We start from the raw sequence: 24,626 nt of genomic DNA, 5'->3' as shown, positions 1-24,626 counted from the left end.
TACAATATAGCAAGTATTGCTAGTCTTTTTTTTTTTTTTTTTTTTTTTTAGTCTCTAAAGTATGTGCCTGTTACCTAATATTCCAAAAGCATCTTTCTTGTCCCACCGGTCCTAGTTCTATAGCATATATCTTCATCTATCTCTCCAGTATTTTATATAATAGTTCTCAAATAATGAAAATAGTCATATATATTTTGATGTCTCTTAGTTGTCAATCTTAATTGGTATCACATATTCATTTCTATGCTTACTAAATTTATATTTCATATGTTTTGCCGTTGTTCTACTAATCTTTAAACCCCAATCTTTTTTTATTTTCTTCCATATATTCAGTTTAGTATTTAATATAGTTCTCCTTTTGCCAGTCAATGCTGTATCATCCATAAATAACATAAATCATAGTATATCTTTCTGATATTAGCAGTAAGTTGATCCATAATTAGTGCAAAAAGATATGGACTTAATACTAATTATTGATGCAAAGCTAGAGTAACTGGAAATACACACATGTATAATAATAAATTCTAACACTTATCCTCAAATATTTTAATATACATTTATGTAAATAATTTTTCTTAAATAACACCAAAATTACTTCTTTGCGTACATATTACAAGTTTTTCTAAGTCATGAAGACCATATATAGACTTTTCATTTTTCTCTATATTTTTGTATCAACATTGATATTTCAAACATAAATCCAAATTAGATATCTGAAAAAATTATTATTTTTGCGAACTATTGTCTAATAATTTTCATAATTTCATAGAGTGCCTCATAGCTTTGTTCATTACCTTCATTCTTATAGATCGAGCTACAATACTTCTCCAATCATCTCTGCCTTTTTTAAATTTTTAATATCTTATTAAATAAATTAGTAAGCTAATTTTGTCCAATATCTTTCATGATCTTTTGAACCTTAACATATATTTTATCTAATCCTAATGCCTTACCTTCTTTAATCTTTTTTAAAGCTATCTCCACTTTATTTTTATAAATTATATGAATCGAACACTGACTCCTCTATGCTTTTTTACTTCTTCAATAATATCTTCGTTGTAGAAATACTATTAATAATGGTTAAAGATAATATCTCCATGTTTCTTTATTTTTCTCATCTTTCACTAAAATCCTATTATCCTTGCTTTTCATGCATCCAAACTCAGTCAATATTTTTAGATTTCCTCTCTCTAACTTTGACTATTTTATAAATTTTATTTATCTTTTTAATCTAATATATCATATAAATTATCATATGTCACATATTAAGAAATGTTTTCTAAATTCTTATATCTTATAAATTATCTTATCTATATGCACGCATGTGTGCATGCATGCATGCATGCAAAAGCTTTGTCATGCTGGTCTTCTGCTTCGCTGAGCACAACTTCGACCTCCATTTCTTTTGCCTTCAACCCACATCAGCAGCAGCCAAAACAGTCATCAACAGGATGTCTCCAAAGAGCTTTTGATTCCCTTCTCATGACTGCATTGTGACCATACAATCTCGTGTAAGATGGAGAGACGAAAACTCGATGGCTTCTCTCTCTCCATTCGTGCTTTTTCCAGGCCCACCATTGTTCTTCTTGCTGTACAGATTTGAAAGCAGCTCATGATGGACAGCACTTTGAAAAAGGATGGCAAGGCAGTCACAGCCAAACAGAGAATATTGCATGCTTTATTTAAAAATTAATAGCCGTATATAAAAATTTTTTATCAAGTATGTACATTGTAACTCGTATATTTCAAGAATAACAATGGAGCAACCATTTAAAGAAATGATGAAGTGATGTAATAATTATTTAGGAAAAACATGAACACCTGGGAATACCTCCCGAGCTTTTAGTGGTTATTCAACCATCACCCAATCTCATCGACTGTTGAGATTGCAGATAGATCAGTTTGTATCAGTACCCATAAAGGATTCCTGCTAATTAAAATCAACAAAATAAAACTTCAGAATCAACCAAAATCCATCTCCATACAATATATCCATTTTACAATCCTCCAACAGTGAAAGAAAAATGTTATAAGGTTTTAAACATTCTCGACAAAAAAAAAAAAAATCTCAACAAAACATGCACATTTATGTTAATTAATTCGCATCATAATCACCACCTAATACATTCGGAGGACATACTTGGCAAAGAGATGGCTGAAAAGATAATATATTTTAAAATTCCAAGCCTTCAGAAGTAGCACAGACGCAACCAGATAATCTCTCACCAAGAAAATACATTTGAACATCTATTGAGAAAGAGATCCAGCTCTTTCCTTTCCCATGCGAACATAGCCATGTGTGCTAAGTTGGGATGACTGAAGACTGAAGAGTATACAATTTCATTTTTCTGGCATGGCATAAACCCAATAATACACTTACATGTTATGGTAATAATAAATACACTAAATTCTGTTCATCTTACAAAGACTGGAGAAAGCAGGAAACCTCTATTATTACAAAGATATTGCTTCAGATTCAGATGATGCCTTCTTTACCAAACCAAGTGCTCTGAAACAACCAACTATACAAAATAGAAGTCACAAGCATGACTCTCAGAGCAAACTTGAGGCTATTTATCTCCTTCCATCTCCCTCTAGGCTGAGGCATCAGTCATCTATTAGATGAATTAGGATTTAGGACAGAGGGAACGTCTCCCAACACTGCAGAAAATTATTGATGCACAAATTAAATATTCATTATCAGATAATTATTGATGCACAAATAAAAGAACCGTCAGTGTCATTAAAGGGCCTTTGTTTCTCTTAAAAGAGAAATTACAAACAAGTAAATCAAAAGAAATGATTGTGGTATGATTCAGACATGACCTTCCAATCAGGTTCGAATCTCATAAGCAGCAAGAGAAGTGGCAAAACACATATAGGTCCAAATAATTTCTTTTTGTGATTATTAAATGGTGCTTTTAAGAAAATCAAATTAGGTTTGTCCGCACCTTTTGACCAGCCCAACAAAAGAAAACATTTTTTCATGGCAAAAGGCAAACAAGATGTTCAGAATAAAGATAACCACTACCAATGACTATTTCTGGAAAGAAACAGAACAAGAGAATAACAACAATCAGAAATACTAATTTAATACTAGCTTGGTTAGTCTGCACTAAATAACCAGCCATAAACTAATTGAGATATGCACTTGAAGTCACACCAATTCGACCACCCACACAATTCCTATCAAGATGCACTCAAAATTATTTTTTGTCCCCTTTGATATTCCCTTAGCATCAATGTACTCAAATAGGTTCTCACTTTGATGTCCCAATCACATTTACCTGACAGTTGCACCCACTATTTTTTTTTCCCTAAATCTTTTCTTGGGTCCAAATATGATTTCGATATTATACTGACTGGAAAGTGCATCCAGTCAGGAGTTTAATGCTTTTTACAGAACAAAATTTTGAGTTTGGGCTACAAGGTTAAAACCCATTTATAGAAGGCTGCACAGAATGCTTTGAGTTACAGAGGATCGAAAGATATTTCAACAGGCCTGGAAAAAAAAAAAACAATAGGCTCTAGGGAGTTATAGCCTGGCTCCTATAGGGTTCTTGGGCTTTTTCACCTTGTTGAACTGAAAACCATCCCTACATATTTCTCATCCTTTTCTTTAGTTGCACATCTAAAGCTAGTGAAGTCTGGCAGCATCAAGGAACCTCTAAAATAAGCCCACACTCTTAAGGAGAATTACAGGATTTAAAGGTATCCTGATGGACCTGGCACAGAATAAAAGGGATGCTAGAGGAAGTTATAGCCTGGTTTGTAGAGGATTTTTAGGGCTTCTGCATCTTGTTTGAACCAAAAAAACCATCTTTACATATTTCTCATCCTTTTCTTTAGTTGGACATCTAAAGCTAGTGAAGTCTAGTAGCACCAAGGAACCTATAAGATAAGCCCATACTCTCAATATCTAAAGCATCCTAGAAAAATCCCCGTGTTCTCACTGATGGCAAGGCTAGCTTGTTTCTTAAGACAGACCATACATTAAATTTTTATTCTAAGATATTGTGGAAGCAGAGGTTTGTGTCTAGGAGAGCCAAAGCTATGGCTTCATGTTTCAAAATTCATCTGCTTCTTTATTCTTCTTTGGTCTCTCTACTTTAATGCTTTACTCTTTGGATTTCTGCATATAACTTTTTTCTTGCACAATTATCTTTATCTTTGGTAAAGTCTCAATTTTTTATTGGGGGTTAAATTTTCTAGAGTGGGAAAGATCCTGAACCTTCATCCATTTCCATCAACCCAACCAAATTAGTTTCATTTTTAATTTTTTCCAATGGTAATCATTAAGATGGATGCTAAAGTTACATTTTTGGCACGTCTCTTATTTTTTAATTCGTGCAGTTTCCTTATGCAAAGACCCTTAAGAAGCATATACACTGGTTTAAAGAGGTAGAAAACCATAAAATCTCCTAGGAGTGAATAAAGGAATTCATGGATCTTGTCGACTTAAGTAGGTAGAAATCCTAAGATCCTCATATTTTAATCAGATCGTGCACAAAGGTTAATACTTCATTGCTGGCATGCTCTGTTAAGTTTGGAGAATATGACCACGTCCAATAATGCTGAATCTCAATATGTTACATGTTACATGCACACTCCAAATCTTGGGTTTGTAACACATCAAACACTTCCGACACTTTGAATACTTTGAGCAGTTCATGACACTCCTTGACACTTCATACCATGATGCCACCATCATCACATATCTACTTTTGGCACTTGTTCATGAAAACTATCAGACTTTCATAATGGTTAGCCAAAGATTTGTCAAGCTTTATGAGCTTATATTGCATTGGACTAGCTCATTATTCATTATATGCATACATCAATACGTTACTTAAACATATATGCCCCATGTCCAATTTTTGGAGATCCCCATGTCAATCTTTTGGATAATTGAATATTAGTACTCATGTCACTTGTCCAAGTAACATTGCTTAAAAGATTCCTTCTTTTGAACCAACTTTCCAGATCACAAGAGATATGACCATATTAGGATGGGTTGCACAACCTTTCTGTCTGGAAAATGGAAAAAAAATTAAGAATAGCAATTACAGTCACCTTTGTGAATGGTGGTTATACCAGAAGTAATACCAATGTGAGAAATTCACCACCTTAAAGCTTTATAAATACTTAAAAGTTTGAAGAGAAACGTCTTTAGATGGAACATTCATGGTTATCGCGTAGAATGACAATCTTCTAGATTATAACAAAGGCTCAAACTTGCGAAGCTGAGATGACTTCAGGTCCTCAATTATATAGAGAGTGGAAATTATAGGATAACAGAAGCCTCAAGGGAAGAAGAAAAGAAAAATGAAAAAAAGCATAAGAAAAGGTATGGTTAAAGAGGAAAGCAAGATGCAGGAGCCATTTCTATAGTGTTATTTGATTGGGGGACTACTTACAAGGTGAAAAATGACAAAAATACCTAAATAATTGTGCAGCCAGGGTTTGGCCTTTATGACCTAGGCCCATTACACAATAAACTCAAATACATTGAACCAGGCTCAGTGGTAGGCACATTAGCTGTCCAGTCCAACTATAGAACCCAAAGACAAGTATATAAAGGATTACCCAGAAGCTTTGTAAGATGCTAAACGTATCATAATTTTTGCATGTCAATACTCAATATGCGTAATGCTGTCCTTTGACTGGAAGCTCGATGTAATTGTTGCTACCTCACATTATCAGAGTGCAGTGCCCAGCAAAAAAAAAAAAGGCAAGATGTCAAAGCATAGAAAATGTTAGTTCCTAGCCATATGGTTATTTATTATTTGTTGCTTAAAGGAAACCCCAAACATTCATTATGATCTACAGCCATGAGAACTCATGCAATGTAAATAACACATGTTTTCTATATGAAAAGGCAGCATAACATAGTAAATTTTTCAAGATAAGGACATTCTAGCAAAGGCACTTTAACCTTCAATAGCTGTTCACTGGCATGACATGTTTCATTTTTAAAAAAAAATTAAGGTATAGAGTTAGTTACCAGTGAAAAACGTGAGAGATCATCAGAATATATCACTATTTTGAGGCTACTGTTCTTGTAACTGTGGAAACTCCATCAACGAATTTAGTCCGGAATAAGACATTAGCATTGTTAAACATCCCCTCTTTAAGAGAAACAACAATGAACTGCAGAAAAAAAAATATATATATTAACTAAGAATTCAGTACAAAGTCAAAGTTGTGATAATTATGCAATCCTCCGCAGACCCAAGTTGGAATACTGGGAGATGAATGAAATAGGGAAGACAAGGAACATAAAAAGAAGAAAACATAAAAGTTATGGTTTGTGTAGAGATGAATATTTTTGTACTCAGATTAATATTACAATCCTAGTTGGTGGAAAGACGATACACTCAAGCAAATTCTAAAGATGAACAAGAGAATAGGATAGGTACCTGTATAAAATAATAAAAGCACGCTTCTACCTAGTAGCAAGAACATAAAAGGGAAATCCAAACTCCCAAAACTTTAAGATTAAAAGAAAAAAAATACAGTTTGTCATTTCAAGGCCTACACCTTAGAACACAACTCTATTCAACTAAGCCTTAATGCCAGACTAGGTTGGATCAGCTACATGAATCCATTTCCCCCATTCCACGGCCTATAACTTAGAACAAAGTTCCTAGTAGTAGGAAATGAAAACAAAACTTTTCCTTTTCACAAGAATTAGAAAATACTGATGGATAAACAATGTTACAGAATATTAAATACAATACAACTCTCAAGCCAAGTGATATAGGAAAGAAGTTAACCTGTGAATGTGGAAAATGAGTTTTGATCATTCTTCCAATGTTTTGTGTATGGCTGAGATCAAGAGCAGCATCCACCTGTTGAAGAAAGAAAACATTAAAAGACATAGTTTGAGCATCAAGAAGATATTTTTACAAATCAAAACTGCAAAAGCTGTTAGAATAAAGTTAGCACTGTTACAGATAATTATGTAAAATTACAAAGTATGATCATTTTTATGCCTTTCAGTCAAACTGAATTCAAGTCGCAAAAATATGCCCACCCAAATTTCACTGAAAAGCAATCTGATTTACCTGAGGGCTGGATTAGATAAGCCCTACTGAACAAATTAAAAAATAGAAGATCAGAAATTAGGAAACCCTCAGCTGAATATCAGCCTTGAAACTCAAAATTTATGTGTATGTTAGAGAAACATGTGACAGAAAATAGACAAATAAGGGAATGCAATTTGCTTGAGGGAGAATCATCAATCCACAGATTGAATACAATCAAATTATTAAAGGAAGGATGAGCAAGAGAGATGAAAGAAAACTAAATTTCAGTAAATTTTTATAAATGGTTTATGGCATCTCCTTTGTAGCTTATACAAATAAATGGACAATTTACCAAGAACTGGCAAGTAAAAGTAATAGACATAACCAATAGGAACAACTGAAGAAAGGAAAGAGAGGGATTCATCTTAAACAGCAGACCCTATTTTAACCATTTCCTTCATTCCTTATTTTTTTTCCATTTCCTTTTCTTCCCATTAATTTCTAGTTTTGTTGCTTTTATTTAACCTTTCCTGTCTTCTGTCTTGCAAATAGGCTCTGCAGGCCTGCTATTTTCCAATGAAACAGGAGGAAGTAGATGCCAGGCCTTCAAGATGCAATATCCCAATTCTAAGTGGAACAAAGTTATAAACCACAAAATTTATTTTAGAAAGAGGAAAATCCCCACCCACCCACCCACCGCCAAGGAAAAAAGGAGGAAAAATAAAAATTACAGTGGAGAACTAGTTTTAGTTGTTGAACTTAACAACATCAAAACCTAAAATAAACTATCAAAAACTTAAAAGAACAAATATATACACCTAAGCACAAAATTAAGTAAAATAATAGAAAATAAAAAAAATGTTTTAACTCCACAACAAAGTTAAATGCTCTTCAACTTGATGTAGGGCTACACTATATATAAGAAGAAATTACAAAGTTATGCTCTCCATTTTGTGTAAAATATGATTAAAATCACCACCATTCTGCTCAAAAGATAAAATGATACAAGTGGGAGGGGAAAGGACCGACAAAAATATTCCACTAACTCAAGGCTTCAACCTTCTCTGAATCACGGGCCATAGTCTATTGTAGAATCCAAATAACTGAAAGAACCTTAATCCAGCATAGTTCCACACGTCCGAGACACCTTTGGTATTTATTCGCCCCCCAAATGATCTAGAATGATCGCAGCAACTCTCTAGTTGGAGATTGATGAAAGCAGAATCAAGGTAAATAGTCAAAATCTAAAGGATGGTCCATCTAGGCCTCCTACTTGCTATCTCTGCTCTCACTCTGCACTAAAGTTCACTGAAACTTGGACAGCAATCCTGAGCTAAGGCACCATGACTCCAGCTTGAGTGTCAAAGACAGCCCTTTAAGATAAGCTTCTAGTTTCTTCTCATGATCTCCTTTCTCCATGCTTAGATTAGAGCTTCCTGCTGAATCAGAGTTTACAGCTTCATGCCTACCAGAAGAACAATGGGAATGAGGCCCAAATGAAAGACCGATGCTAGGATAGAACTGAAAGCAACTACTGAACTTGCATCAGAGTTGTTTGAAGCACCATCAGAATGCTAACAGCCTCTCAGCATGCTGAGGTAAGGCTATATACATCTGATCCTCCCCAGACCCCACAATGCTATGTACATCTGATCCTCCCCGGACCCCACAATTGTGGGAGCCTCATGCATTGGGCTGCCTTTAATATCTGAATGCTAACATTAAAAATCTTTGAAAATATTAGCCTGCTTTGCACCATTCATCCACCATAACGTTCTCTGCTTTCATCTCCTTTGCAACAACAACTAAATCAACCCATTAGAAGCTCCACCATTTAAATGCATCGCAAGAATGCAAGCACTTGCAGGCATTTTGGTAACAAGGTGCCTAAAAAGTAGTACATATGAATAACTATCTTTTTTTTCTTCACTTATATAGAAAGTCGCATTCTACATCATAGAATGTCGAGATAATACTCTTCCACAATTGCATTTGAATATCTTCAGTCTTTCCTTCCTCTATTCACAAAAATTGCTCCTAATTATAAGTCTATATCACATACGACTTTCAATCTTCATTTACAACGGCCAAATTTTTGTCCTTTCATGCAACCATGGCTTAAAAAAAAGGGAAGAAGAAGAAGAAGAAGAGAAAAATGTTTCTTCCAATATACTATTTTTTTTTTATAAAAAAGTTAAGTTGATCCATGGAACAATTTACCTCCAAAACTCTAAGTTTGACATGTTTTAGAAGGAAAAAAATAGTAAGGTGGTTCACAAGATAAATTTAAGTTCCAATGAAGAAAATACCATTAGGAATGACGTCTTGGATGAAATTTATGCAGTTTAAGCCTTTTAGAACAAAAAGGGAGTAGGATTCATTAGTATGAACCAAAATGTACATGAGTTGCATGACAATTTACCAGGCAAATCGGCAATATAATGAATTATCTAGGATATAGCATAAAATAATTAATGATATGGTGTTGGAAACATGCTTGAAACATATGAAATAAGCTGAAAGTAAGAATAAGTGTAAGTAGATATGTATAAATACTCAATTCAATGATTCCATTTTCTAGCCCCCCAACTTGATTATAGAATGTTAGTCTGCCTTCTAGTAGTGTTTCTGGACACTTGCATCTAGCTCTGAAAATCCATATCAGATACATAATTGAATCGAATATGAATCACACCCTTAGACATTTATAAAATTCTCTGTGCAGCACCTAAAGATTGTTGGAGAGCTCGACTCTACCAAAAATGAGTGTGATCCTTTATTTTAGATGTTAGAAGTGAAATTTGTTCAAGACTGTCAAGGATGTAGGTATAAAAAAATTAACTTGAGATATATTATTTTTTCTTATATCCTTAAGTCAATTGAAGAATTTGGATGAGAAATATACATTGAAGACTATAAAGCAATGTCTTCTAAATTTTAACTTTATAGAATATTTAAGGTATGAATATATATTATTTGCTTAAATATAAATTATACCCCATGTATCCCGGTATCTCCATTTTTTTCTCTTGCCAAGTTAGACACTTGGATATATGTCCAAATCCAATTCCCATATCTGTATCCCTACAATATTACCATCTAGAAATGCTAGCATAGGTGTGACTTGTGACACATTATTAAGAATAGATTTATTAAATACCTAAGAAAATTAACATACACTTTCCAAGAATTCATCTGAGCCTGCAGCTAGCAAAAGCATACAAGCCAGTACCACAGACAGCTTGTGTGTTTCATGGGGCATTTGCATATTCGAATGAAACGACAAGCATGCTCACCACATGCTGTCTGCAATGATATGAAATGGATGTAGGAAGGACATTAGCAGCGTCCTTCAATTATAATAGGGCCTTTTGTATATATGCCCCTGCAAATGTTGCTATTGCATATTTACCTCCAAGAATCACTATTTGTATGTCTTGTTTTTGCAATGATGCCCCTCTCTTTAGAATTTTGCCTTACAATGTTAATAAATAACCATTTGAAGTGTCAAAATATATATATATATAAATCTTTGCAAATATAGAATACTTTCAGGAATGAATGTATGTATATGAAAAAACTGATTATAATAATATCCTACCATCTATGATCAATCAAAATTTGATCATCTTGCAAGATTAATCAAGGAATTGAACCACCAACAGCCTATGGAATGAAAAAGCATGTACAATAAAATTGGTTAATTACATCATAAGCTAAAGAGCATTCCGGACAAGCCCTTTCAAATACTTGTCAGACCACCGTTAAGTATTGTGAAAATGTTAGTAACCAGTATGGAAAAACAAAACTCAAAGAAGAAAAGGCACGGTTGCATGGTCGATTTGCAAAGCATGGGCAGGAGATTCAAAGCCAGAACAACATAAACTCACAGTGAAGATTCATTCATTCTTGGAACCAGTTTAATGCTTCATTCCAGTGTTAATTGAAGGTTATGATGGTTGTGGATATTAAAAATAGGGCACTTCAACTAGTGAAACATTGTAAAGCATGACAAATGACAATCAAAATTTGCTGATAAAATAGCCACAATGATTATATTGGTTCATTTGGGGACATTGTGAGGCATATTGTGAAGCCAGAAGGGTTGTAGGAATGATAATCATAGTCCTCTTTCTTTATATATATATATAACCTTCAAAAGGTGCACATCAGACAAACAAGTGACTGCATATTTTCATATATGATACATAGCATTAAAAAGCTCTCTTAACCCAAGACCAAAAGTAAAATAATATTCATATTGGAAGAGTGGGTAACAAGCTCGGAGCGATAAGAGTATCTATCAAAACTGATGTACACAATGGCTGGAGACTGATTGCTCAAATGCATTTTTTTCTTGCTTTCCATTTTCTTCATCGATAGATTAATTTCCATAGTTCTAGCTCAACATTTGGACTTTACACAGCTTTCAGTCATATTGTCATTTGACAGATTATTCAACCAAGGTTCCATTAGATTTTGCATATATAATTTATATGTATATTAGGGTCTATGCCTAGGTTTCACCTAGTCATTTAGATATATAACCAGATTATAGGGGTTCACTTAAATTAGATGATTTGATTTTGAGATTGATTCAAAGGTTTAACTCAAACTAGGACCTTTTTGTTGTTGTAGTGGTGCCTTTTCCTTTTGTGTCTATGTATGTTTAGGGGGTGGAGAGGTTGTGCCAAGGTAGTCATGTCACTCGTCTCCAATGCCTAAGGTTTCATCCTTCTATGATGATGTATGGGTAAGGTATTTTACAACAGGGATTTAGCCCCCCTCGTGAGCTCTCATCTTGTTTATAATAAACTTTCCTCGCCCTTGTTAACTCCATTTCCACCCATACATATTCATATCCATCAATTTCCAGCCTATATTTACAAATTTAGCAGTGTATTTGCTGTAGTTAATTCCAAACAATATTTCTGGTTAGTAGCACTCAGTCATGCAGTAATTTCATGTAAACTGGCCCTTCACCTTTTCTCTGTTATGCATAAACCTCAGTAGTTATCTTATTGAAATAACACCAGGTTTTTTCTGGATTTGAACAATATCTTATGTGCACTTTGGAACACTCAGGCCCAAGATGTGAACCAGCCCATTCCCACACACCCAAGATTTTAGCAATTGTAAACATGCCACTCAACCCCCTTGAGCATTGGCCTTTATGAGAAGCTAGGACACACAAAACAATTTTATTTTTGGGGTTATTAAGGTCCTTTCCCTCAATTGACTCCATTTTACATTTAATCCTTGTTGACTGAAAATTCTAATGCCTGATCCATAATGTCAGTGGTTATTTTATGTTTGATATCTGGCCCTTAATTGTGTATAAAAAAGATACAACTACACAGAAACAAGCCTAAATATGTGCATAAACAGGCTTAACTGTTTGCAAGAACTAAAATAGAATGCTGAATGCGCCAAGGACTTAACGCAATATGGCGGCCAAACAAATAACTGATTGTTAGTTTCCTGATTATTTATCTTCTATGGTGCATGATTCAGAAGTTTTTTTTTTTTTTGTTAAATAAAATTCAGAAGCATGTTCTCCTCTTCTTATACCTCCTTTCCTATAATATAGGAAGTAGAATGATTTCTCTATACCAAAAGAAGTTTAAAGGAAGGTTAACAGATCATCATAAAAACTAAATACATATAAAGTTAAGATACTTTGTAAAATCTGCAACAATAAACGCATTACAAATTACCTGTGCAGGCAGGTTATTTGAAACCAGTGATCAAAAGCATCAAAATTTAAATTGAACTTAAATTAGGGAAACATCACTCTCCTAATTTAGAATTCTAGTCTCAAATACAAAAAATATTGCTCAATCACAGAGAAGTAGGTGGTGTAACCATAGATGAATGTATAGTAAATATATATTAAAATACCTCATCTAGTATATAAAGTGGTGCAGGTTTGAAAAGAAGCAATGCCAGAATAAGAGAAAGTGCAAGAAGAGATCGTTGTCCTCCACTGAGTTCAGACAGAGACTGCTTCCAAACACTTCCAAATGCAACACGGACCTCAAGACCATCTAAGAAACTGCATCCCTCAGGAGGTTCGAGCTTAGCCATTGTGCCTGGCAAAAGCATACTAAAGATGGAGCCAAAATCCCTGTAAAGGATGTTTCTTACTCAAATATAAATTCAGCTAAAGCACAGGAAAAAGTAACAGTGGAAGCAATAACAAAATGCACAAATAAAATGGCCCCTTCTGAAGACCACCTTAGCAATACTGATGGCACAGACTTTACTGATTATGTAAATTGATAAGATGAAGATTGTGCACTCACTTGTTCACTTTGGCCCATGTTATTTCCAGAGTTTCTTTCTTCTTTTCATCCAGCTCTTCAATCACCTTCTTAATTTTTGACTTGTCATTCTACAAAAATGAATTTCAATAAATAAAATTAGGAAAAAAAAAAACTTTAAGCAAACAATATCTTGAACAACTGTTCTTGAACAGCAAGGCAGAGAGAAGCATGCCTCAATGATGTTTTTCTTAGATATTAGATCATTGTATTCATCTTCTGCTTTCTCAAACATTGCCATAACTTTTTTGTTTACCCTTTTCTCCAGGCTACAGACAACATTCATATAATCAGTAACAATAACTTTTCAATCAGTAAATATCAAAGCAATCAACCTTCAAACTAGCTTGCAACTTTATGGGATACAATTTACAACTACACCAAGTACGATCCTGCATGCAAACTCACGCACCCAGACTGTTCAGCTTGCAGCTTTTCAAGTTCTTCCCTTGATTTGTAAGGATCACGTGATGAAAAGTCATAGTCAGTCCCGCTTTTTCCAAACAGTTGCTTCTCAGTGGTGATCCATCCATGTTTCTCAAGTAACTTATCAACTTTCAAGGAACATTCTTTCTGCTCTATCTCCATACGTTTTACCTAGGAGTTACATGAAATGAATATAAAAATTCTTCAGCTTTCATTTAGCAGAGTGAATAAAGTCCCATGATAATTTACCTCATTTTCCAACTTCTTTCTCTCAACATTTGCATCACTAAGCTTCTGTTGAAGCATTTGCTGTTCTTTAGCAATGTGACTTATTTGTGAATCGCATTCTTTCATTTTTGAGCGACTTAAGTTCAATTCGGATTCAGCTTGATCAAATTCCTGCTTTATGGAGCCAACCTGTCCCAGGAGGAGGAGATAATCACAAAACGGAATGAATGCAATAAGATAAAAGGTCCACATTCCTGAACAATTGATGACACCTTGCTTTTTTGTTTTTCCAATTCTGTGGTAAGAGTACTGATCAGAGTTTCTGAAGAAGCCAACTGGTTTTCAAGCATAGCAAGCTCTTGAACAACCGCATCTTTCTCCATCATAAGCTTCTCCCTTTCACTTTCATAACCCTGATATAATGGACAAGAAAGTCATTGAAACACCAATTAAATTTCCATCATTCAATTTATAGTGGGGCAGCCAATCAACTGCAAGGATTGCAAAATGAAGATCAAGAAAATTACATAAAACTAAGAAATGTGACTGCAATCAAGTTGAAATAATCTTCACTGAAAAAAGGAATTAAAAATTATTCTCCCACCAAATCAGATTCAGATATTGGCTTGACTATACATAGCATTTCTGTTATAATGAACCTGCTGTTAGCTCCCCTAAGTTATTGATGTTATCATAACTTTGCTAGCCGGGTTTAAGGGGTGGATTACTTTTCTTTTTTTCTTTTGAGGATTTCTGTTATAATGAACCTGCTGTTAGCTCTCATAATTTATTGACGTTGTCATAACTTTGCTGGCTGGGTTTAAGGGGTGGATTACTTTTTCTTTTTACATTTTGAGGATTTCTTTTGAGGATATACCAGTGACTTAATTCAATAAATGGTTGACTAAAAGTCTTCTTACCAGTGTGATGGGACAAGATTCCAATCTAAATGTGCAATAACTAAGTATTTAAGCGATATACCAGTGACTTAATTAAATAAATGGTTGACTAAAAGTCTTCTTACCAGTGTGATGGGGCAAGATTCCAATCTAAATGTGCAATAACTAAGGATTTAAGCTACTATGAAGACTATCATAAATTTAAAAAGAAAGAAGGAAAAAAAAAAAAGAAACACTGATCAACTAAATGTTGCTATATAATGACCTGAGAAAATACATCCTTTGCTACAGGATTTATGAGAGCAAGTTAGGATCTCATAAGGAGTGAACTTAACAGATTAGCTTATAATAAGAGGCAAATGAAGATATGAAAAATAATGTTTAAACTGTAAAGCACAAAAGATGTGTATCATTCTTTGTGATACTACGTTCCACTGATGGCCATGAAGAACTTTGTATTACCTTTTCATATAAAATGGGAGTTTATAACTACAGAGTTTCCTTTCAGAGTGCAACTTAACAAGTATACAAGTTTGCTGAAGAGTGTGGCTGATGAGAATATATACAGATTTCTGCTAAATAACCAGCATCAGTGTCTTTGGGTTTGTCAGCTTGCTAACCCAATGTCATTCTTTAGCATATTAGGCTACAGCAAATGCATGATAGACAGAATTATTTTGTCCAGCTTTAAATTCATTTTTTCATACTTTCTGTTGAAAGAGTAACTTTTGGAAGGGGAGATCGAAAAGCCCATGAATCCAAAAGAAAAGAACACTAAGGACCGCCCTCAGAATATAAATAAACTCACCAACAAACCTGATTCTATCGATCCTGACAGTATATAACCATCATGACTAAGTATTATATATCTTTTTCAGGTATTGACATCAGTAGGGGAAATAAACTTTTGGAGCTGTCAGCATGTAACACCTCCAATTATGGATTAATCGCACAAAAAGACCTCTCTTGGCCAGCAGTTAAAAGCTTCTAGCTGGTGAACTACACTTATTCAAGATTGAAGAGAGATGTTAAATTCTTAATTCCAACAATGGTAGCAGAGAGGAGCTTGAAGCCAACGACAATGGTATTGAGAAGCAAGAGTAGCTCAATAGCTAGAAGCTCCAAAGGACGAAGTGAGCAAGGAAGTGGGAAAAAATGCAACAAATTTCATTGTGGTTAATGAAAGAATAAATTGGGTCACAATGGGAAATCTATCAGATAAGAGAGGCCTTGATATGCAAATATATAACAAAGGACTCTTCAAATATAATTAATCTGTAAATAGAGGCATATGCAAAAAAAAAAAAAAAAAGCTTGGAAGTTATTTATCCAGTTTATGTAAATGATTGTTTTGAAACAGAAAATATTTAACATTGATCGTAACACAAGCTGTCAAATTTTTTTCAAAATTTTAAAGACAAACACATTTTCTTCTTCATTTTCTTTAAAACTTTATCCAATACATCAATAATTTTTTAATAAAAAGAAATTAATATCCGACAATAGTAAAAATACAACTAACATCTCCATTAATACGCTACAATCTTCAAGCATAAATTTGAGAGAATAAGAATCAAAATTCCAGTGTTAGTAATTTAGTATTCAAACTTGGGTGTGAATGCCCCAGTCATGTTGGTCAATTATTTAACCTTAACCTTAAATGAGGTAGATGCTACACTTCATTCAACAAAGAATTCTAACATCAGTATTCAGTAATCACATTTCCATCATGCACCCACCACATGCTGTCTAAATTCATACCATCTAATAAATAGGTAAAAATCAACACAACATGAAGGTTTTCTCGAATCATACAACAAGATAACCACCAGCAAGTATGTCAAACAATGCAGAAATATGCAACAGAAAAAAGCTCTACATGGTATAGCATCAACATAACGTTGATAAAAAAATATAGGCAGTCAATTTGCTTAATAACAGATTTGAAAAAATGAATAAAAACAATTTAGTGCATAACTTGCAAGCATATAAATCTATATAATAAAGAATGTATCAATCAAAGAAATAAGTAAAATTCAGCAGGTGTCATGATGCCACCAGTCATCGACAAAGAGAGGCTTCATTCAGTAATAACTATTGCCTTTAAAGCATATCAACAGTTTTCCTAAAAGCTCACTTTCAGTTATAACATTGACTTTAAGGAATGTTCTAGCAGTGGCGTCTTAAAGAATTGCCCATGAAAGAAGAAATAAAAAGAACATAACAAGTAGAAAGTAATGCTTATATTTTTTTCAGAATTTATATTTTGAATAGAAAATAGAGTATTTGCTCATGTATGGTTTAGTAAAAAAAAAAATTGGTAAGAAAGTTATTGAGAAAGTGGTTTAAGATATGATTACGTTAGATAGAACCAAGCACTTACTTGTCAATTTCTTCCAAAATCACTGGCTTTTGGAGAAGAAAAAAATTTATACTAGTTTGAGAAAAAATTAGTCCTATATTGTGTGTTAAGTTTTTCTCTTCCTGAATGTTATTTTCATCAACAAAAATGGAAAAGAAGCTTCCTCCCCAACAAACTATCTTTCTTTCAGTTTCTCAGAAAGCCAACAGAACCTCAATAAGCAGGAAACAATGTAAATTGAATAACATTAGGAATGGCCGAATTCTATAAAGGAATAGAAAATTTCTGACCAGATTTTGAGAAATTGAATTAAAATTTAGCCTAAGTAGAAAACATTTAACTGAAAGGATAGCCAATTGCATACAAAATAATGATGCAGGAAATGTTAATGAGACAAAAGAGAAAAAAATGTTTTACCAACAGATTGCCAAAATAAAAGGAATTTTTAAAAAAGAAAAAATCCACGACCTTGAGATGCTTTGAAGCTGACTGCATATCAGATTTCAGGGTTTTAATCTTTTTATCAAGATCTTTGAGTCTGCTCTCACGATGATTGCTATGTTCCTTGATGGATATTTCAAGAGCAGAAACAGTGGAAACACATTTTTCATAATGAAGTTGCTTTTCTTTTGCTTTCAGTTTTGCTTCTTCAAGCTCTTGTTCAATCCTCTTCACCAACTCACCTAGCTGCACTTCAGGTAGATGTTTAGTTCAGAAAGAAATATGCACAATATATGATAGCATGAACATGAAAACTCAAGATTTAACATTGGATACATAGAAACAGAGAGCCAGACAAATAGCTGTAAGAGGAAAGCTGCAACCTTGTGGTGCTCATTTTGCTCAGCTCTGCTCTGGAAGAGTGAAAGATCATATGACTTGAGTTCAAACTGAGATTTCAGGTGCATGTACCTCTTCTGAAGAGGCAACAGCATTGCAATCTGAAAGTCCAATGCAAAAGCGAATATAATTCTAAGAAATGCTGAATCAATTATAAGTCTGATAATCGATGAAATCCAATAACTAATAATTTATCAGTCTTATAATGATGATTGATGTGTATTGAAAGAATAATTAATGCATGTAGCACATTTTTAAAAATGGGCATTTGAAAATGAAAGAGGATGAGATTCGGTTCAATTAATACTTGCACAGGTGCATATTAGTGAACTATAATATTTTATGTTTCTAATCATCGGTAATGCTCTTTGCATTATGCAACAAGGTACATTACAATGGCATCATCTCTGATAGAAGTTGCATAGGCATAATATATATTCAGGAATGCTCCTACAAAGCCCCACTGACAGCACATTCCTATAAGGCCAAATGAGTCTAAAGAATCTTTTGGTGAAGCTATTTGAAAATAAAACAAAAATAAGATAAAGTTATTGCAAAAATTGTTCAATATGTGCAAATAACAAAAATAGAATTCTTTTTCTATTACAAAATAAAATAGGCAGAAAGCTGGAATCATTTAGCAAAAGTCCTACTTCAAGCACCATTGACATAAGGCTCTATCAAACTCTATTTCTTACTTGCCACCACTCCCAAAAAGGAAAGGTTTGACTAAATAAAGTTTCAAAGAGAAAAGACCACAGAATCTTAGCTGCCTTTCCTTTTGATGAAATCAAGTACTTCAAATCTCTCATGAACAATCAAAACATAGACATGCCACAGTGACATAGTTGCATAGCATATTTATTTATAATATCTGTTGAGAATTTTTTAAAATCTCTTATCTAATTGTAGGATATTTATATAGTTCCCTAATCTTTCTCTCTTTCTAATTGTAGGATATTTGTATAGTTTCCTATTCTTCCTCTCTTTCCTTATTCACTGTAACCATATTTAATTATCCCTTATTTGATGGGATTTACACCGGATTTGATCTTATCCCTTATTTCATGGGATTTACATGGATTTTGATCTTATCCCTTATTTCATGGGATTTTATCTCTGAAGAAGATCATCCTTTTGTATATTTATATGGGATTGATTACCCACTAAAAATGTATTAGTGAATCACATCTTTTCTCATGGTATCAGAGCTCTTTCCGTAGGGCCTGTTTTTTCGCCGCTACTTTTCTGTTTGTCTGCATCACTAAAGTCCACAGCCTTCATCATTGTTGGTCCCATTGCCATCAACCTTGTCTATCTTCATCGTAGACGTCTTCAAAGTCGACCCCATCTGCCTTTATCGCAGACGTCTTCATCGTTCCCTGCCTTCATCGCAAAAGTCGTCATTATTCACAGCTTTTCTCTATCGGCCGAATCTGACTGCACTCCCGTTGTCAATCAATCTCTCTGTTGTTGCTATTATTTGATCCCTTCTTCTAGTCAACATGTCTGAAACTTCTGAGGCCACGGCGTCCAGCCCTTCCGGATCCATCTTTAGGACAACTCAACCTGTTTTAAACGATGAACTGCAGGCCATGAACCCTTCCTATCATCTTGATGGAAAGAATTATCTTCAATGGTCACAGTTGGTGAAAACTTTTCTTAAAAGACGTGGTAAGCTTAATCATTTAATTGCTCCTGATCCGAGTCCCTCAGATCCAAAATTTCCTACATGGGATGAAGCTAATTCCGTGATCATGTCATAGCTCTGAAACTCAATGCAATCTGAAGTCAGCTGCAATTACATGTTTCTCTCGTCTGCTAAAGAAATATGGGACATTGTTCGACGGACGTATTCCAAAGTTCAGGACACAGCCGTCATTTATGAACTTAAAAACAAAATCTCCCACACCAAGCAAGGTTCTCTTTCTGCCATTGAATATTATAATCTTATGACTGGCTTGTGGCTTGAGTTAGATTTACCATCAAGCCATCAAAATATCTTGCCATGAAGATACTAATACCCTTCTAAGTCTTGTGGAACGAGATCGTCTCTTCGAGTTTCTTACAGGACTGAATGTTGAATATAATCAAGTTCGTGTTTAAATTCTAAGAAGGGAGCGACTTCCACAATTAAAGATCTTCTCTATCATTCGGGCTGAGAAAAGTCGCCGAAGTGTAATGCTCGAACCCCCCTTCAGAAGGATTCGCCTTGGTATCCACCAAGAGTTCAGATAAAGGTCACAAGCTAAATATTTTTGGAGCAAAACCAGATGATCGTGCTTCAGACAACCCTTCCAAACAGTCCAACTGTGATGATCTTTGGTGTACTTACTGCAAGAAACCTCGGCACACGAGATAATTGTTTTAAACTTCATGGCAAAGCACAAGTCTTGAGTAGAACCGAAGGATTCAAAGGGCAACAGCGGAATCAAGCTAATTTCACCAACAAGAAGGGATCTATACCTAAAAAACCTGAAAAAGCTGAATTTCGAAAATCCAACAAAGTGGAGGTTGAGAAATTACGTCTACTTCCTCTGGTTCATGTTCATTGGCTCAATCTGGTGAGTGCCTTGTTTCTAATTCTCTAAATGCCGATACATTGCCTCATTCCTCCTCCTGGGTACTTGACTCGAGAGCAACGGATCATATCACCCATGGCCCATCTCGATTTGAGACCTACAAACCATGCCCAGAAAATCAAACAATTATCGTGGCTGATGGTTTTCCTATTACCATAGCCGGCCAAGGACAAATTTCCTTTGCCCCTTCCTTTCATTTAAAAAATGTGTTACATGTTCCAAAATTATCCACTAATCTAATCTCCATTCATCAACTCACCAAAGATTTAAATTATTGTATCACATTTTTTGATACCCATTGCATCTTTTAGGATAATGTTAGGTGTATGTCTTGGAAAAACAATATGGCTGACATATTGTAATAGTTCTAGGACATACTTTTATACTTAAATATATTTGATAATCAATAAAGGATATTTTTCTTTCCATTCTTATCTAATGTGTTCAAGAATCATCCTAAAAATTAATAGCTTAAAGATACATATTCTCAAGTGTTGAGAATTAAAAACATGTATAATGAATTTCTAAATTGCTCTCGATCGATGGATCATCATGGGGACAGTGAATGATCCGGTTAGATCGATGCACGGATCATTTCCTTCAAGATAGACGAGTTTCTAATCTTTAGTGTGAGGATACTGAACGAGAGTGCGGATGGTTGTTGGAGAACATCAGTACTGAGCGTGACCAAGTGAGAGATCACATGAATATCTACTCACTCGTCAGTGATCTTCTCGATGCTGTAGTCGTGTGAGTGATTTCTTAATCTGTGGTGTCTCGACTGCTCACAGTGGAGTTGCTATTGTTTGACTACACATAAACATGATCTCTAGCCATATGAATCCTTATAGTGGATGTTGGCTGTAGTAGATTCACTAAAGAAGTAGGATACACACTTAGATGGGATCTACCGACTTTAGTAAATAAAGAGTAGTCTTATAAAATTTGAGAGACTGGATCCTTAAGTCTGTGGCCACAACAAGGTGATAAATGGAAAGAAATTTCCATCGATATCACGATTTGGACTTAAGCTAATCGAATTTTAAATAGGACGGATGATGGGATTTGACAAGGTTCCATAATCTCCATCCTGTCGAGACTCACGATAGAGGAACTGAATCACACGATAACTACGCCTAGAGATTCTATTTATTCTATTCTGCTGGGTTGCCACCACATGCTGCTAGACGTCACTAATGGATGGTGGGAGCTCACTAAGATCATTCTGGATCGACGATTCTTGATGGATTAGAGTTGAAAGTATTTCGATCCATTGAATGGTGTTTCGATGATACTATGATGGAGATTATGGTATATCTCACTATCAGACATAACAAAACCTATGGATCACACACAAAAGGGATTTGATCAGATCAAACGGTTGGATTATGATTAAATTATCAATAAGATTGATAATTTTGATCAACTTGTAAAAGTTATAATGACAGGATCAGCTAATAGTTAGCTAAAAGGATCTAATTGCAATTGTTGCAATCCAATTTGATGAGATCAAGTTTGAAGATCAAATCCTAAATAATTAAATCAGATTTAATTTATTTAGGCTTGACTTAATTGAGTCTAATTAGGCATCTGGATTCAAGATTGTTTCCTAATTGGATTAGAAAAGAGTCTGGAATAAATTAAACTCGAATCGGATTCAAATCGGACTCAGATTGGACCCAAATTGAACCTAATTAGATAACTATGCAAGAGTCCCAGTAGACGGGGACTCTCTCTCTTATCTCATGGTAGAAAGGAGGGGCACCCCCTCCTTTGGCGTGCGACAAAAGAGAAGAGAGGCACCAACCCACATGCGCCCCCCTCCTTTGGCATGCGACAAAAGAGAAGAGAGGCGCCAAAGGTTGGCACCCCTCTTCCTTGGGACTCTCTGTCTATCTCTATCTGATTGAGTTGGATTAGGTTGAGTTTAACTTAAGCTCTTATCATATAAGAGTTTAAAAATAACTGAACTCTATCCATCCATTGGCCTACATCTATAAAAGGGCTAGGGTTTTTGGGTGTGGAACAATCAATCACAACAAGCAAATCAACACAGCCACCTTGTGCCACCCCATCCTCCTTCCACCTAGATCCACACGCTCACCTTCCTTGGTCGGCCACCCTAGAGAGGAAAAGAGACAGATCAGTGAGAAAGAGAAAGGAAGAAAGGGAGAAAGGAGTTCTCCTATTGTCTTTTGGATCCTCCAATTCTGCACGAAAGGATCCGCGAGTCTTCTTCTACAACCATCGAAGAAAAAGATCAGATCTAAACCTGAAAGAGCAAGATCTGCAAAAGAGCTAGCACCTCAGTGGTCTCGGACACTTCGATCTGCTTCAGCCCTGTGTGGATACCTGTAGAGGCCGGACGCGTGTGCGGCTTCAATAGAACCTGCAGACATCCTCAAATCTGATCTGAAAGAGTTTTGCGCTACAAATAGGTGATCAGATCACCAGTTTAATTTCAGATTATTTTATTATGAAATCAGATGCATGTTTTTCATCTTGTTTTTCATGATATGAACTAGATCCTTAGATGTTAGATTAGTTCTATGCATGCGTAGATTAAAAGTTGTTTTAATCTATCTTTCGCTGTTGCTTTCGAAATTATTTTGAAAATTCTGCATGCATAACACCTCGAAACCCAACAGATAAGTCACGGAAAAGAAATTGGATCTGCTAAGGAATGAAATGGCCTTTACTACCTTGATGTTGCCAGTAGTTCTTCCACTCCTACAAACCAATTCACTCTCCTGCACATCGTCCAATTCTGCTCATCCTTTCTCTTCCAATGAATCTAAAATCTGGATCCAACATCTTCGTCTTAGCCATCCATCCTTTCTTTTGCTGAAAAATATGTTTTCTTTATTGTTCGATAATGTTGATGTTCAAAGATTTCATTATGGCACTTATGAATTTGCTAAACATCATCGTATGTCATTCCCTTTGAGAATTAATAAATCTTCTAAACCTTTTCTTCTCATTCATATAGATATTTGGGGTCCATCTAGAATTCCTACTCATACTGGGGTAAAGTGGTTTGTGACATTCATTGATGACTGTACTAGGACCACATGGATATATCTTATGAATGAAAAATCCAAGATCAGCCATATAATTCCATCTTTCCACCAAATGATAAAGACAAAATTCGAGGTATCCATACAAAGGATTCATTCTGATAATGCTCGAGATTATTTTAATTTCACACTTGCTTCCATCTTTCACAAAGAAGAAATCATTCATGAATCCTCCTATGTTGCACGCCGTAACAAAATAGGGTAGCAGAGAGAAAAAAATGTCATCTTCTAAATGTCACTCGTGCTCTTCTTTTCCATTCTAATGCCTCAAAATTTCTTTGTGGAGATGCTATTCTTATAGCAACTTTTCTGATTAATGGAGTCCCTTCACGTGTTCTTGGTAATCAATCTCCTATTCACCTATTGTCTACCTTTCATTCTGAGCTTCATTATCCAAGTAATCTTCCTCTTCACGTCTTTGGGTGTGTCTTCTATGTCCATGTTCATAAACAACACCAGGGAAAGCTTGATCCTAGAGCTCTAAAATGTATTTTCGTGGGCTATTCCAATATACAAAAAGGAAATAAGTGTCATCATCCTCCTACCCAAAAAATATTTATCTCCATGGATGTCACCTTTAATGAGAATCAATTTTATTTTTTCAAACCCCATTCCTCTCTTCGAGAGAAGAAGCCTAAGGATGGTTCGGAATGGGTTGTCCTTGATAATCTCAAAAGTCTACAACCCATGCCTCCCCCACATGAACCATCCTCATATGAGATGCCTCCTCCATATAAACCATCCTCATATGAGCCGGGACGAGACACTGAAAATCAGCAACAAAAGCAACCTAAATTACTGCAGTATTCAAGGAGAAAAAAGATGATTTGCGAACCAATGCAGACCCAAGACTCCAATCCG

At 34.9% G+C, this 24,626-nt stretch overlaps 1 protein-coding gene across 2 annotated transcripts in view; it reads right to left on the bottom strand.

Annotated features, from left to right (window-relative positions):
• Positions 1 to 2,026: 2,026 nt before the first annotated feature.
• The window catches only part of LOC105049592 (structural maintenance of chromosomes protein 2-2), a 35,942-nt gene continuing 13,342 nt past the window's right edge, over positions 2,027 to 24,626 (bottom strand). Inside the window, exons 11-21 of one of the 2 annotated variants that reach the window (XM_010929292.4) lie at positions 18,091 to 18,207; positions 17,735 to 17,953; positions 14,278 to 14,418; positions 14,027 to 14,194; positions 13,764 to 13,948; positions 13,527 to 13,620; positions 13,334 to 13,422; positions 12,930 to 13,155; positions 6,777 to 6,851; positions 6,005 to 6,150; positions 2,028 to 2,661 (exon numbers count right to left, since the gene is read on the bottom strand). In XM_010929292.4, coding sequence (XP_010927594.1) covers positions 6,040 to 6,150; positions 6,777 to 6,851; positions 12,930 to 13,155; positions 13,334 to 13,422; positions 13,527 to 13,620; positions 13,764 to 13,948; positions 14,027 to 14,194; positions 14,278 to 14,418; positions 17,735 to 17,953; positions 18,091 to 18,207 — 1,425 coding nt within the window. In that variant the 3' untranslated portion in view covers positions 2,028 to 2,661; positions 6,005 to 6,039. Of the gene's footprint in view, positions 2,662 to 6,004; positions 6,151 to 6,776; positions 6,852 to 12,929; positions 13,156 to 13,333; positions 13,423 to 13,526; positions 13,621 to 13,763; positions 13,949 to 14,026; positions 14,195 to 14,277; positions 14,419 to 17,734; positions 17,954 to 18,090; positions 18,208 to 24,626 lie in introns of both variants that reach the window. The other variant, XM_019852104.3, reaches the window with a different exon arrangement.

The sequence above is a fragment of the Elaeis guineensis genome, chromosome 8, assembly GCF_000442705.2.
Source record: "Elaeis guineensis isolate ETL-2024a chromosome 8, EG11, whole genome shotgun sequence".
NCBI lineage: Eukaryota > Viridiplantae > Streptophyta > Magnoliopsida > Arecales > Arecaceae > Elaeis > Elaeis guineensis.
This window is presented reverse-complemented; position numbering and strand designations above follow the sequence as displayed.